This window comes from Chironomus tepperi, unplaced genomic scaffold, assembly GCF_022539635.2.
Source record: "Chironomus tepperi strain 1889 unplaced genomic scaffold, CSIRO-AGI_Ctep_v1 contig_74, whole genome shotgun sequence".
NCBI lineage: Eukaryota > Metazoa > Arthropoda > Insecta > Diptera > Chironomidae > Chironomus > Chironomus tepperi.
The window spans coordinates 1905786-1922638 of NW_027226196.1; the positions used below are offsets into that span (position 1 = coordinate 1905786).

Genomic DNA, 16853 nt, shown 5'->3' on the forward strand with positions numbered 1-16853 from the left:
GAGAAAAGACACAAGATAAGTGGAAATGCTGGTCATTTTCTAACTACTTAAGAGATATATAGCAGCAGCAACAACAACAAAAAAAGTGGCATGAGAGATTGTGTACAGAGACACTTGGGGGATAATCATGAGAAAAATTACATTGTTGATGCTATTTAGCACCGACGATGATGCTTTATATGTCTATGGTGATGATGAATCTATTCAGAGATTGATGAAAAGTTGTCTGACTGAATAGAAAAATGTATATAATATAGTGAAAAATAAACTTTTTTTTTTCATTTCAAAGTTTCCAATTCATACCGATGTTGTTGCTGATGATGATGATATGCATTTTTTGAAATTATATTTTATCAATATAGATAGGATTTGTGATGTGGATGCACTTTGGGTGAATGACTGAATTGTTGTAAATTATTTTAAAAATTTATGTAAAGTCAATGACTGTAAAGTCAATATCAATATTTCAATAAATTATCATAGTAACTTCCGGGAGGCTCTAAGTTTGTACAGTCGAAATCAGTGGCCAAAAAATATATGCTCAGAAATACTGGAATTTGCAATTTTTTTGAGAAATATGAAATTTCATCAAAATTCTAAATTTCATCAAAATTTTGTTAAATATTATCAAAATTTTATATTTTTAACAAAAATCATATTTTTATCAAAATTCAAAGAAATTTTGCCAGTTCTAATTTTCATTAGAGGCCGTTCACTTATTACGTTACGCAATTTCTACACCCCCCCCCCCCCCCCCCTAATAAGTGAACGACCCCTTAAGATTTTCAACATTTAAATTCTTTTAAAATTCCAAATTTTTTGACTCATTTTTTGTTAAATTCAATATGTTTACAATTGAAACTAGGATTTGTAAATGACACTTAACAACCATTTAGATGGTTAAATTTGGGAGCTTCTCGACTTCTACTAGTTCTCGAGATAGGAACATGTTCGATTTTGAGGCAATTCCTGAATGTGTCAAAGATCCGAGAGCCCTCTTTGATCATAAGTTGATACACTGCACCTTAATGTTGTGATCAAAGCAACTTGAATATTTTGTTTTGAAGGAAAATTCTGGAATTAGGTTAAGGTTGCAATCTTAGGAGGTAGGATCAGTTAATGTGAAGCTAGACAGCCTGGGGTACCTTAAAATAATATTAAAAAATCTTTTAAAACTCCAAATTTTTATGAAATATCCTTAGTTTTCACTAACTTCTCAGATTTATATAAAATGCGCTCCATAATCCTCCAAAACACAGATTTCCATACAATCTACACATGTATGAATATATTTATATTATCTATATCTATAGATTCAATATAATATTATGAAAAAACATGAAAATCGCTAAGAGCAATTTTTTCATGAACCTTTCACATCACATCTCATATATACACATCCAATTTTCCGTTCGAGAGTTTCTCTCTCTCTCTCATTTTCTCTTTTTTTTTTTGCTTCTCTCCCCCTCATCTCACTGTGCTGTTTCGCGCCTTTAGCAATATTTTATGCAGTGATGTAGGATGAAGTGAATGATGCAAAATAAATTGAAACTGGATGAAACTATAGTATTCGGTGGTGTTTCAAAAATATATATGATATGTATATATAAAAATTTTTTTTATATTTGAATGAGGATGATGGTGGTGAGTATGCAAGCCGAGAGCCGAAAAATTAAAATTTCCTCCGGCAACGTACGATATTTATTCATTATCAAGTTTTTTTTGTGATATCATTGAAATGTGTATGAAATGAGAGGCATTTGACATTATTTTATACTTTTTTTTGTGTCTTTCTTTGTTCAAAACATGCATTTATTCAAAAGTATTGCCTTAAGTCACTGTCGCTCTCCATCTCTCTCATATACAGATACATGTGCCTCCATACTTGGAATATATATATATATGAATAAAATTGTGAACTGAAAATAACTTCATGTATCATAAATTATGATTATTATTGCATACTATATATTTTAAATCATTTCGCCTGGGCGAAAATTCATAATTATTATAATGAATGTTGGCGATTGCAATCTGTAAATGAAAATTATGTACGGGGCAGCATCGGCAAAAAGCAGCAGCAGCAGGAATAAAAAAAAAATGTCCTGCGAGGCTTTTTCTTATATTTTTTTTTTTTTTGAATTTCAAAAGATCGCAATTTGATGATAACTAAAGAAATATTATTATGCTGATTTTGATTGCAAACTGCAGCACTGAGCACTGTTGGTGCTGATAAAAAAAAAGTTGTTCAGCTATTTGATAGAATTCGCAAAGGGGGAGGTGTGGTTGGATGGAAGATTGGATTGAACGTTTGGTAGAAATGGATATTCTAGAATAAATGGGAATTGAGTTTTGGCTTATTATATGCTGAGCAGGACAATCTGCATATTTGTATAGGATATGTGAAAAATTGAAGGAAATAATCGTATATAGTCTGGTGTTTATTCGGATTAGATGCAAAAGTTGTTAACAGACCCATTTTACAGTAATTTTGGTGCTTTTTTTCACTAAACCAGTCACAAATCTAACAAAGTTTGAAATGAACTTGCAAAGCTGTTGAGCTTCTTCAATATAATATTTTGAACATATCGAATGAAACAACCTTAAAACCCATTATAGGAATTAGTAAAATTCAAGTTTTGCCAGGATTTATCTTATCAATTGACTCAAAATCCTGTAGAAAATAACAAAAGAATTGGAAACCCTGCAATGAAGATTCAATTCGTGAATTAAAGTGAACCGAATCCTTGGATTAATCCAGGAATTACGTATTGTTGAAGTGGATTTGCAGTTCCTTAACTGCCTTGGAACCACTAAAGACTAAAATTTTCTGAATTTGTAAATTTTACAATTTTTATTTTGGTCGCAAATTCTGAAAACCAGCGATTTATGAATATAGAATTGCAAGATTAACACTGCACAGTATTCAAAGCAGCCCATTGCAACAACTGACTCATAATTCATGATCAATCCCAATCCAACGAATTCAACTCAATCTGTCTACCCCCTAGTCAGAAGTTAGTTGAGCTATAGCACCCGAAGCCTACAGCTCTAGATATTCTCCATCACCATCTTACATTCATAGAAAAAAAATCATTTTTGGATATATATACATTATACAATATAGAAATAGTCTATACAGAGCGTTGGGTTCACTTGTTTTCAACATTTCCCTCATGGCACTTTCAGCTCGATGGATTATGAAATAGAATAGATAACATTCCGAGAGGTTTTTTTTTTGTATTATTTTTTTTTCTCCTTTTCTGTTCGTACTGAGTGCAACCTACGGCGATCATTTCTTCTTCGTATTTTCTTTTTGCTATTCTCAAACAAATGTACACACAGAAAAAAAAAATCATTTCTTCTTTTTTTCGCTTCCTTTCTCCTCCACACATACTGTTTGGTGCTTTTGGTACCTCGTTTGGGGGCTTCATTAGTCCTTGAAGCCATACAGATATCAAGCCATTTTCCTCCTTAATGTTTCATTTAATTTTTTTTTTCAAACAAGGAAGGAAAAAGAAACGAGAGAGAGAAATACGGCAAGAAAAGGAAGAAAAGCTCGTTAGAAAAAATTTAAATGAAAGACGGAAAAGCTTTGAGCGATTTGAGAATGAACAAGAAACGAGAAGCATGAAAAGAATTGCGAGAGAAAAATTTCATTTTCAATATCAAAAGAGCTTTTTTTTATATTCTCTGAGAGAACCAGCAACATTGATGATATGATGAAGAATCTTCTTCAGTTATACTTTTATCATCAACATTATCAGACACAATGTAGCAATTTGTGTAATTTTCTATCTACAATGTGCACATAATTAGCTTGTAAACTAGTTGAGATAGTCATTGTGTGTGGGAAACAGAAGAGGAAGTGAATAAAGTAAAATGTTTTCAGTTTTTGATGCTAAAAGGTAAATGATTAAAGTGTTTTTGGGGATGTTTGTGAATGATGTGTATTTAAGTGGGTCTATTGAAGCATGAACGAACCCAATGCGGAGCCTTTAAAGCTCTGTATCGGATTCTCCTTCGTTTGTGTCGCTCGGGTAGTGCAACTTGAACGGTCAGGCTTTATTTTGCTAGTTGCAAGTCTGTTAGCTCGACTATTGTCGCCTGGACACGATTTACCATCCATAGAATCAGACATACAACTACTCAAATCAAATCCAGTCCTTTTGGGAGATTTTTGAGCTCTACAGCCCAATGTGATCCTAAATTCCCATACAAGGAACTTATTGACTAGCTTCAAACCCCTACAACGTCCACATCATTCATAAACAACCCCCCAATAAAGCATCTAGACTTCTTCTGTAAAGTAAAGTTCAATTGTGTAAATTATCTTCTTCCAAGAGACATATTGTGTGTGGGAAATTACTTTGTTCTTGCTGTATTAGAATGTGCAAAAATATTCAGTTCTTAAGGGTATTTTCATATCAACTTATGGGGGTATAAGAGACTTATTTACGGTTCAGAATTTTCTCTGATCAAAAATAACCACAAAATGTACAGAGTTTTGAGCTTCGGGTTAAATTAGAATTTCAATGAATTGTAAAAAAATATTACGTTCGAGGATACATCAAAACAATACATTTTAATGTAGATTTTTTTGGGGGGGAATGATGTTGAGTTTCGGAACTTGATAGGCTTGAATTTTGGAATATGTCTAAGGGGTGCGAGTCATCTATATGTGATGTACGAATATTTAAATGTCAAATCAACTGCATTGTAAGATTCAGACATAAATGCTCCATCACACATGATATGTGATGAAACATTGAGATTAAGGACTGCCTATAGAGTAATTATTACGTTGTCGTAATGGTTTCCTAGAGATCATGTTGTGATGTTTATGAAAGGAAGTTTTGGAAGATGACTGTTGATGAAGACAGCATTGCACTAAGTATTGGTAATAGTCTGACATTATGACCAGCATTAGGCACTATCTGAGCAAGGCAATGAGTCACAATTGAAGTATATACTGCGTGAAGTACCTGGTGAAGTATGTACGTAGCTTAGTAAGGAAGTGGGATCAATAGAGCCTTAAAAGAAGTGAAATCATGCTTATTTTAGATGCCAAACTTACTATTACATATCGTTGCAAGAGTTAAAGCCATCAAGAATCTAGAATTATTCAGTAGATATTTCAATACTATTTCCTTGATTTGGTTAACTCGCCCGTCTTCAGGATACTCCAGTGGACTAGTCCACGACCAATTTACTTACTTAACTCCTTAGATAAAGCAAAAAAACAAAAAAAAAAAGTCGTACGAGGGCCATTGCCGCACGTAGGGATTGTCTGAATACAGCTCTATCCTTTGAAACCTTCTGCCAGTTTTGGATATTCGATATAGAGCCAAGACCAACTAGTAACAATCAATTAAAACTCAAGCACAATTGAAATTATATTCTTTGCCGATAGAACAAAATCGCTTCAGGCTATCTTGTATTATATTCTACATTAATCATCCAGAGGCATTAATTTTAATGATTTTGTTGACTCTAGGCAATACAATTTTACTTGAAAATAATGTTGAAAAAATATCTTTTAGATATCCCAAAGGTGAACAAAAAAAAAAAAGAATCTGTTGGTAGATACAGATCTCGAATTTTTTACTTACCCACCTAGAGCGTTTGCCATGATATTTTCTAAATTAAAATGGTTTGATTCTATTTTCATGGAAGTTGGGTTGCCTTTTTTGAATATTTTTGGACGGTCGATTTGATTGAGTCGTTGTCATAAGGAAAAAGGTTAAAATTTTGTCGAGTGTGATGGCTTTTCATTCTGGTATTTTTAGTTATTGCTATGTTGATTTATTTGAATTTCTTGGATTTTTTATGAGATTTGTTGATTGTTGAGTATGAAGGTGTATTAGGATGTATCTGATTTTTTTGAGGACATTAAAGAAGCCCTAACGGCAATTGGAATTGAATTTTGTAAGAATTTAAGTTTAAAGCTGTATACAGCCTCCATTTGTAGGCTAATGTCAATAAATTGACAATAGCATCATCTAAGGAGTGCTTCAGATCCACCTTTGAGCTGTAGGTCTACAAAGTGCAGTGGTGTGAGACACTGAGACTCTTTATAATCATTTTTAGCCGCGAAACGCCATACCGCAGCTCTGAATCTCAATGAGTAACGCTTTAAGGGGTCAAGGCGGAGGGTTCGTGATAAAATCAGAGTTTTCAGGGCTTTGGCAGTCCAGACTCCATGAACGAAAGAATTTAATTCAGGAAACATGACCAGCTTGATAGTTATCAAGCAATTCTCTCTAGTTTCAGACATAATGTTAATTAATTGACGTTAAAGTTAACTCATATCATGATCATATCAATTGTCCTACTGACCTGAGTACCATACAATCCAAATTCACTATCATGACAACACCAAGTTGTCAACTCATCAATTTGAACCAGTTAGCCTCTCGGGTAAACTAGTTCAAAAATTTGATATGTACATATTCATATATCAAATGATGCAATTCTGTTCATTTTACAATTCTAAATTGGAAATTGATCAAAAAAAATTCATTTAAATATGCAGCATAATTTCAATATTATTCATTGTTGCTGAATGTTAGAAGCAAAATTCTAGAAAAATATAGAAATAAAAAACCTTTAATGAGATCCATGATACATGTATATATAACATCAAAAGTACATCCATTAATTCTATCATGATTGAAATGATCATAGAAAAAAAAATAATAATATTTTATTTTATGATGCAAAATTATTACGAGTAATTTTATTAACCCGTTAACCCTGCCCGTTAACATTGTAAATAGAGAGATACATCAATGCGCTTGTTATATGATGAGTAGTAGCAAAACTGGATTTTTTGTGTACAGTTGCTGTAATTTATATTATAGCATGATATTAACATAACTATTACAATTTGTGTATAAAAATAAAATTTCTATATTATATTTTTTTTTTATATCGATCTAATAAATGAGACACCCTTAAGCAATAACATTCAACTGCGATAGATTTCATTATATCTTTATGAGGTAGAGAGAAACTAATTAAGCACAGTAGTAATGATTAATGTTGTTTGCGTGCTGAAATAAAGCAATCATAACATGAATTATTATAATTTTTAAATTTTTTATTCGTCATTTTTTTTGGGGTACGTCAGTGCTGTTTAAACTGTGTGTTGTGGCACGCCAATGAGCTGCTGAAATTTCTTGGAAATCTCATAAACCGGTTGCCATGTGCAGCTTTGATCTCAGCCTCCCACCAAGCTGTGCCGTCCCACAAAAAAAGTTTGCCCATCACTGCCGTACCTTAAAAAAAAACACAGGTAGGCATAAATATATATATGAAAAATTTTAAAATAACAGTGGTATGTTCACGTCTTGTATAATATAAAAATCATCATCAAGCTACTGTATAAAATTTATTTTGCAACAAGAACTTTGCATGCAATGACAGATGCAATCATGAAGGCATCAAACTTTCATTATTTTCAGCACCTGAAACTTAATTTTTTTTTCATCTCTCTCTTTTTCTGATGTTAAAATTGCAATTTTTCTTTCGTACATGATTTTTGGATTGTTGATGGGATGAAGGGAGAGCGGTTTGGGTGATGTTGAATGTTGTCTTGTGGTAGTTCCTGTATTGGACGGCTAAAATGTCTTATGAATTGTAAGAATGCTTGTTGTATAGGATTTAAGTCGTATTTAAGCCGAATCTGGCTCAAAGTCAGAGTCACGCCTGATCAAAGCCGGATTTTTGATTGAATTACCAATTTGCTAGCCAATGGCTCGATTCCTCATAATTTTGACGTCATATCGATGACATACTAGGAGATCAAATGATTCATTTAACTCCAAACATTAAGCCTCAATGGAACTTCCCGAAAAATGCGCTCCATGTCCTCTCATCATTCAAGTCCACCATCAAAACTTAATTTTTTCCCCATTTTCATTTAAATGTTGAACCTGTAATTTAGCAATTCAGCTGTATGTTGACATGTGAGTGTAAAATGTAGAACTGCGATGCTGGGCAATAACACAGCAGTAGCAGCACTAAGTAAAGATATATATTTAACTGATGTATACATTTTTAATATTATAAAAATTTATATGAACTTAGCCTTTAGCGAAATTTTCATGAAGTTTTTTCCTCCTTTTTTTTCCTTCATACCGCATCGAACATGTGTACATGTGTGTGTATACATAAGTATATCCAATTTTTATATTTCATTCGAGAGCTTTTTTTTCGTTTCCTTTTCCTTCTCCTCGTCATATTCATAATAGTCGTTGGTGCCACATGATTCTGGGGAGTCGTCAGCAATGGAACCAAACCAAGCGGAGCATGTGAGTGAGTGAGTAGATGAGAGATTGAATGTGTGGAGGATAGATTGGATTGGAAAAAAACGAGATGCAATTAAAATGAAACTGGTCCCAAGTGCCAGGAGCTAAATAAATGGCTGTAAGCTACACAGAAAATTATATTTGTTCGTTATCGAGTTTTTGGTATCAGCTATAGCGAAATATATATAAATTTTGTTGCTGTTTTATTCTGACATGACTCGATTCGATTCGACTTGTATTGACTTGGAATTTATGTATGGAGGATATGAGACATATTTTTATATGAAGGAAATTGGGACTATGTTGTGTTATTTTTGATATTAAAAATAGAAATACTAAAAATATATTTCTTTGGCAGTTCCATAAAAGGATTCGTCGAAATTTTATATTAAATATTTTTTCCCACAATTTTTTTTTTCATATCAGAAAATTTTTTAATATTCAACAATTTTCAACTTTAATCATGAGAAATTGCTCCAAGCATTAAAAACTCATGCATGTATTTATGACAGAGCAGCAGTAGCAGCAACAAAATTATTAAATGAAAAAAATTATATTTAAAAAAAAGTTTTTCCATGCATAAATATTAAAAAATATTCAGTATAAATTTGTGTATATTTTAAAACCATTTAATTAAACGAATTTCAAAAAAATATTTCATTTGAAATGGGAATTTTATGAAATTTATCTTTAATTTTAAGAAATTTGAGATTAAATGCCTCGCAGGCGTTATATTAAAAACTTTTTAAAACAATGTATCAATCACTCAATTACATTACGTGTATATGAAGTTTCAGTCAAAAAAGTTTTGTGAAAATTTACTTTTAATACAAATCAATACAATAAGAATAACACAAGAGAACACAGCATAACATAAATAGAGCAAGGAACAGTCAGTAACATGCAGGAAAAAAAACTAAATTTAATCTCACACAGACTCGACTCTATTGAGAGTTACTAGAATCTTTCAATGAGGAAAGCAGTTCGCTTTTGTTGCCGATGGCAAATTATTCTCATTCTCAAATATCTTTCGTTCAAGATCCACAAAAAAAGAAGTGGAAAGGAACGAGAAGAAAAATAAAGAAGTAAAAAACTGTGTGAGTTGCTGTGAGTATTGTGTGATGGGTTCTTCGCTTGTTTTGAACATTTACCTTCCGGCAACATCAACTCGATGGACTATGAAATGGAATAGATAACATTCCGAGAGGATTTTTTTTTCTATCCTTTTTCATTTTGGTGCCTTGAGACATTTTCATAGGAACAATACTTGCCATTTCCTTTCCATTCCATTGCCGATTTTTTCTTGTTTCCGTTTTCTTATTTTTCTTTCTCATTTCCAATTTGTGACTTTTTCTTCTGAAATTTTGAAAATTCTTCTTTGGGACTCAATGGCGCAATGGCTGCAGATTCAGAGCCATAAATACATTTTTCATCAGAAAACTTCATCTTGAATCTGAAATTGAACCTAAATCTAATCCCAAATTTCCAATGAAAAATAGAAAACAAAATTTCATGTCAAAAGCAATCAAAATTTCATGTCAAACTCATCAAAAGCACTCGACAGCATATGCAAAATTAATTAATTGCTGGAAAAAAATTCTCAAAATTCTAAAAATGAGAAATAAAAAATAAAAAGTTTATTTAAACCCTTTTCTAAAAGTAATCAGCGGTAGCAGCAACAAGACAAGCAAGTCAAATGAAGGATGTTGATTTTTGTAAAATAATTTCACATGTGAGGTGAGTTTGTACATGCTTGAGTGAGATCCTGTTCACATTTCATTTCACAAATGTTTGCAATAATTTTTTTCTTGCTGCTGTTGATGTTTGAAGCTTCACAAAATTAAAATAAAAACTTTTGACTGACATGAGATTAATTTTTTTTGTGTGTACAAAAAGGGACTGAAAGTCTCAAGTAAAAATTAGATTGAAATGTTGATGATGGGTCGTGTGTACGTAAGAAAGGAAAATTAAAATATTTGCGTTCTGCTTCTGTATTAACTTAGTGTTTATGCTGCTTAATTAAACATTACCAAACTCTTTTTTATTTTGGAAAAAATCAACAAGTTGAAGGCAAAGTTTTCATTCAAAATTCGACCTTAAAAATGTGTGTCTTGATGGAGTTCCACATGAACTTTGAATAGATACAGCGATGTATGGGTAGAGCAGGTGAGGAGGATGAGATTATGGAAAGGAAGGAAGATTCTCATGAATGTGTTCTTGTAAGAGGTAGAAATTTACATAATTTTTAATTTGAAAATTGCTGCGAGCATTTATATCAGGTACAATACATACATTACATGTAAGTACATCCATTTCAAGCATGCATCATCATCATCATCAGCATGAAGCACATACAAAAATAATAAAATATTTTGAAAGTAATATGGGTTCTCTAAATATATTATATGGATATGGATTTACATGCTGATGACGACGATAACAATGAAAACTGTAACATTTAGACATCAATTTACCATCCACATCCAACTCATCTCTCATCTTTTTATTCTCAAAAAATTCAAAACTTCTTGGTATTTCTTCTTGTTCCATATCTTTCATTTCCATCAACATAGTCAATATCAAAAGTTTGTGTCTACCTCAGTCTCATCTCACAAGTCTAGTTGGATATGAAATTTGGTACAGTAAAACTATAGAAAACATAACAAAACCTGAATAAAACAAAACTCCTTCCTTAACTAACAAAATTGAACTTTTCGTCTCATTCTATTGTTATTTTAAATATCCTGAATGGATGTAAAGTAACAAAAATATGGGCAGATAGGTAGATGGATAGATGGATGTACTCTCATTTAAAAATAAACAAACATTTGCCTCACTTTTTTATTCCTTTCCTTTCCTCACACAATTGAGATGTACTTTGGTCATCAACATGATTTTTGTCAAAATTTACTTCATTTCTTGTTCTTCATCCATGAATGCAAACATGCATGCTTGTTATGTTAGTTTGTCTATTTTTTATGTTAAAAGTTTCTCATGAAATTTTGTTTTTATTTTGTAATGAATGAAAAAGTTGCAATTTTGGATATGAAATTTTACCTGAGGATGTTCATCATCTACTTCCTTCTCTTCTTTGAGTTCCTTTTTTTGCATAATTTTGTTGTTATATTAAGAATATCTGGGAAAAGATGAACTTGATGAATGAGTAAGCTAATCATCTGGATGTTTTTAAAAGATTCGGTGAATTTATGTCAGCTGTTGATCAAAATTAACTAGCTAGCTATAGTCGTCTAAAATCAGCTTAAGTATAGCTCTGCCAGAAACAAACAATACAAAACCTTGGTTTCATTCAAAAATCCACATAATATTCAGTCAAACCTAATGTTTCCCAACAACATCCACAGTCCATTACAGTTGTATACATTCATTTAAGTCTTTTGTTTTCTTGCTTTTTGTTCTGTCATAAAGTCCACAAGATTCTTCCTTTTGTCATTTTCTATTACGCAGCAACAGAAATTTTCATGAATGTCAAGGAAATGCACAATTTCAAGCACAATAAAAACTTGAACTTGACTCAAAAAATAAATTCAGTATTGACAGAATGTAATTTGTTTGTTATCATTCTACATAAATCATTAGCTTCATCTTCTTCTGTTTTCACTCCACTGTGTTTATTGTTTTTATTGCGCTCAGTCAACAGATTGTTGTTGCTACTGTTCAGTCTTACTCCATTGTTTATTGTTGACTGTCGAGATAAAGGAAGGAAAAAAAAATATTTCTGAATTTATAAATAAATATTCATGCCCATCCACAATATCATGCTGTGGATTAAGAAGAAAAATATCAATAAGGCTAGTGACGATGATGTCAACGACGAGAAAAACGTTTGGAAATACAAAAAGTCTCGGTTTATGTGTGGATGGAATCGACTGAATGGGACAGAAACAGAGTAAAGAATATAAAGAACTGTAGAGGAATAAGGAAGGGAAGAAAAGAAAGAAAATAGCCGGAGGACATGAAAAATACAGCACAAGAATAAAACGGAAAGAATATGCGAGGCGAGGAGAGTCATAAAAATGTAAAAGTGACACAAAATAAAACACCAATTGAAAAAATATTTCATGCTCGATTTATGTATGGATATATGCATATTAGACACGACTTTTAACTGTGACTCTTTGTTTTCCTTACAATAATGACTGCAATAAAAATAAAAAATCGATGATGACTACGAGTAACACCCACGTACATAATTTCAAAAAGGCTAATGACGGCTGTTATAAATTGAGAAACAATCTTCGACCATGCCCACAATATTTCAATCTCATAATTTTTGTTAAATGTCTTAAAATGTCACTGACGCGCTAACAACAACAACAACAAAAAGTTTTTATTGAAATTTTCTCTCAATAAAATCAGATCATTATATTAGGCTGTATTCATACCCAAGGTCCATAGCTGAAAAAAATAATGTGAATTGTTAAACATTAAGGAAATTTAATATTTATCTCATTATAAATTGCCATAAGCTATGAAATTTAACTTAACAGCATAAAAGTAATGTCAGATATTTTCTTCTTATTTTTTTTTGTTGTTTTATTTTTATTTTATTTAATTTTTTTTTATCCGTGAGGAGAAGAACAACGGACACTGATTGAGGAAAAAGAGATGGAAACATGAAACTTTTTCCAGTCACTCTTCTCGCAGCTCATCGCATAAAAAAAAAGATTTCTTTCTGGTTTCATTATTTTTTTTTTTTTTTCGTGTATTGTCCTTTAGGCTACGAGACAGCTTTTTGATTTGAAACAAGATTTATTAGCTGTCTTTTATTTATTTTATATCTCATCTCATTTTTAACGTAATTTATTCCTTTAATGTTGATGGGCTTATGTAAATGTTGGAGTGACTCAGTTCATGATTGATTTGCTGTGTTGTGGGGACTTTGACATGTTGGTTGGATGGGAGTTATGACATTTATTGGAAATGGATTGCTTTAGTTTAGTCTTATAATTAGTTTAGTGAGGAATATTAAGAAAAATGGGGCAAACTAGGGTTACACACTACACTTACTCTATTCGCTGGCAGTACAAATCCTCTGTGATTCATGGCCTTTCTCAGTTGATGTCTAAAACTGGCTCTATCGCTGGATGAGTTGTGCCAATTACCAATGCTAAATCAAACACCCTGACAGGCAAAGAGTGTGCTTTTATGATCCAGAAATGCCACTACTGTACCTAAAAGTGTTCTGGTCTATGCAAAATCTTATTCTAGTTCCTAAAACATAATGAGCATATTCTTTGAATTTTCTTGTCCCGCAATGTTTACGAGACATGGGACTAAACAGGAAATTTTAGGTCAGTTTCCGTGAAAGCCTTCTTTGGATCCCAAAATTCCATAAGATAATAAATTTGTAGTTCATTGATCGACCCAAGGCCAGAAATCCATTTAAGCCTCAGTTCAATATGATTTTCAAATGATCTCCAAATAAAGCCTCAATATCTCTTCTTTAAATTGACAACATTCTTAAGTCGCTCACTAAATGTCTCAAACCAGTCTAAACAATTCTTAATGCCGACAAGAAAAAAACTTTATAAATTTCATTAAATTTTAAGATTTTATATAGATAGCATGCAATAAATATTCTTTAATTTCTTAATATTTAGAGCTGCATCATGTCTTGTTTTATTTTAAAATAAAGAAGAGCTAAATAGTTTGTGGGCGTTTGTTGTTCGAGGTCTAATGAACATTAAGATATTAGTTTAAATGTCTAACTTCTGTTCAAGATTATGACAACTTGCTATGACTACTTAACGATAAAGCTTTACATGGTCACATATGTTGAAGAAATGTAGATGTAATAGGCTCTAATCTCAATTATGCTTATTTACTTACATCACTGGCTGTACAGATCAATTGTAATTTATGAAGTCCATCGGATGTCGTATTAAATTGGCTCTTTAGCTGTTTGACAATTACCAAAATCTCAATTATAAACCCGTACATGCAAAGAGAGTGCCTTCAAGAGCAGAGTAAGGTGATTAAGCTCTATGTCTGTTAGAGACTGAGCTGCCAGGTTTTTGGGAATCCGGACTCCAAAAGTTCAGAAAATCCGGACTCAATGGACTCAAATTCCATTTTTTTTATTGGGAGGCGCCTACACATCGCAGTCCTGCCACTTCTGGTTAGAGACTGTCCTCAATATTAAGTACTAATTTCCACCAAGACAGTGCGTCAATTTCCAACCGATTTAAAATAAAATCCATTTCATTCCAAAAGATGAACAAGGCTTCAGGCAGATAAAATTGAACTTTTGGTGCTCTTCACTCTCTCGCTCATCCTCGTCGTCGTTGCGAATTTCACGAAAAATTGTTAAAAAGTTATATTGCGTATACAAATAATAATATTATGTCTTAAATTTATTTAAAAACATTTTATTTTATATTTCTTCCGGGTGGAATAAATGAGATCGTATCCACCTTTAAACTTTTTTTTTTATTCCTTATCTTTTTGCTTCGCTCTCTTCCTTTCTGCTCCACTCTCCCCCATGATATTTATTTTTTTTTTCGGTACAGTCGTTGTATATCATTATTCGAGATATTCCATATACAATTTTTTTTATGCATACATGAATGATGCTTAAGGACTTGTTGGATGTACACATTAATTTTATGCTAACAAAAAAAAATTTTTTTTCTCATTTTTATTTCTAACCTACAGGCGAAAATGTGATATTGAACCGAGAGACAGAGAAAGAGATAGCAAAAGCGTTATGGAGCCCAGGGATTTATCATCGAGTGCTAGATTGTTTCCAAACGCTCAAATTAAAATAAGGTAGGTGGATGGATAGAATATAATATTTTATTTTATGGATTAAATTTGTATAGGGCACTGCGATTAATGTCCTCAAGTTATTTCCTTCAAATAATGACAAAATGAAATTTTTTTTCTTTATTGGATCTTTGTTATTGTAGCACATCACCCACAACATCACCGACGTCAAATTCATCATCACCCACACCCGCAAATTCTGGATCATCACCGGTGGGAAATCAAGGATTATCGTCGACAGCTCCAGGCTGTCTTCATACGAAACCAATTACAGGAATACCATGCGTTGCTGCTGCCAGTCGATATACAGCACCAGTTCATATTGATGTGGGTGGCACAATTTATACGTCGTCATTGGAAACATTAACCAAGTAAGTTTATCATTTTTCCGTTGAATGATATCATCTGAATTGGGTTTATGAGTTTTACAAATTTAAGTGCTTCGGAATGTGGACAAGTCAGTGATGAGGAATATGTGTGAGATAGATCTCTGGATTGCTGTTTTGAACAGCTGCTTCCAGATTTAAAACAATAAATTAGTGTGCATTTTTGTACCCCATTTATCGCCTTAAAAACGGATCGAACGGTTCGTCACGGTTCTTTCAGAGTAACTTCGCGTCTTACCGTTAATACGGCATCGTAATTGTTTTCTGGTGAACATGCCGTGCTGTTCCGGTAAAATGCTTAAGATCTAATCATCAGAGTCAAGTCAGAGTTGATTTTTATGCATGTCAGATGCAAGATATCCGAATTACATAATTTAATGACCTTGTTGCCGTCCCGAACAGGCAAAGAGCATACTTTCTTGGTACCAAAAAACAGCTCGTTATGGCATCTCGGCACCTTCATGCCTTACTGTTTGCACAGAGACGTAATGGTCCATTTGCAAAAACATAGTGCTATTCAGGATATCAATTCATAATAAATCAACTTGAATACCAACATTATCCATACCAAAGACACATGCTTGTCAATCTTAACCTTGATCTTCAAAATAATCAGAGAAAGCATAACAGCTAAGCATACACAATCAAAAATACACATGTTAAAAAATTAATCTCAAGGTAGCATGTTAAAGATATATCCACAAAAGTGTCTTAGGCACTCAAGTGTCTATCATATTCACACAATATTATATTAGGTGCCGTGGCTTGAGATTTTTTTTCCACACAAATAGTTGAAATTTTTGAAACAACTTAATTAAGAAGACATGCAATGATATCCAAAAAGACTCATTTGTCTGTCTGTGCACGAATTAATTTTAAAGTCTCATAAACCCTTTTCGAGTAATAAAGAAGTGATATACCTTGACTTTATCGATTAACATTTAAGAAAAAAAAAAAGTAATTGAAAATTAAGTAAAAAAGCTATAGTAATAATCATTATCATTAACTATTAGATATCCAGACTCACGGCTTGCGAAACTTTTTAATGGCAGCATTCCAATCGTCTTAGACTCATTGAAGCAGCATTATTTTATTGATCGTGATGGCAACATGTTCCGACATATATTAAATTTTATGAGAAACTCCCGGCTACTAATATCGGAGGAATTTAGTGATCTCGAATTGCTGTTAGAAGAAGCCAAATATTTTGAAATTGCTCGTAAGTTTTTTTGGTCATGTCTTTAAATTTAAATACTCTAAATATTTATTATTCAATGGTTATTTGCATAAAGACCATCTACTCCAAATGTCTCAGATCAAATAAAAAAATTATAAATTTAAATTTACTCAATATTCAAGTTTATACATA

General features: G+C 32.3%; 1 protein-coding gene across 3 annotated transcripts in view; it reads left to right on the forward strand.

Annotated features, from left to right (window-relative positions):
- Positions 1-16853, forward strand: part of twz (BTB/POZ domain-containing protein twz) — a 47641-nt gene that overhangs the window by 29420 nt on the left and 1368 nt on the right. For 2 of the 3 annotated variants that reach the window (XM_070633674.1, XM_070633673.1), the window contains exons 2-4: positions 14988-15101; positions 15242-15469; positions 16498-16703. In XM_070633674.1, coding sequence (XP_070489775.1) covers positions 14988-15101; positions 15242-15469; positions 16498-16703 — 548 coding nt within the window. Of the gene's footprint in view, positions 1-3804; positions 3909-14987; positions 15102-15241; positions 15470-16497; positions 16704-16853 lie in introns of those variants that run through there. The other variant, XM_070633675.1, reaches the window with a different exon arrangement.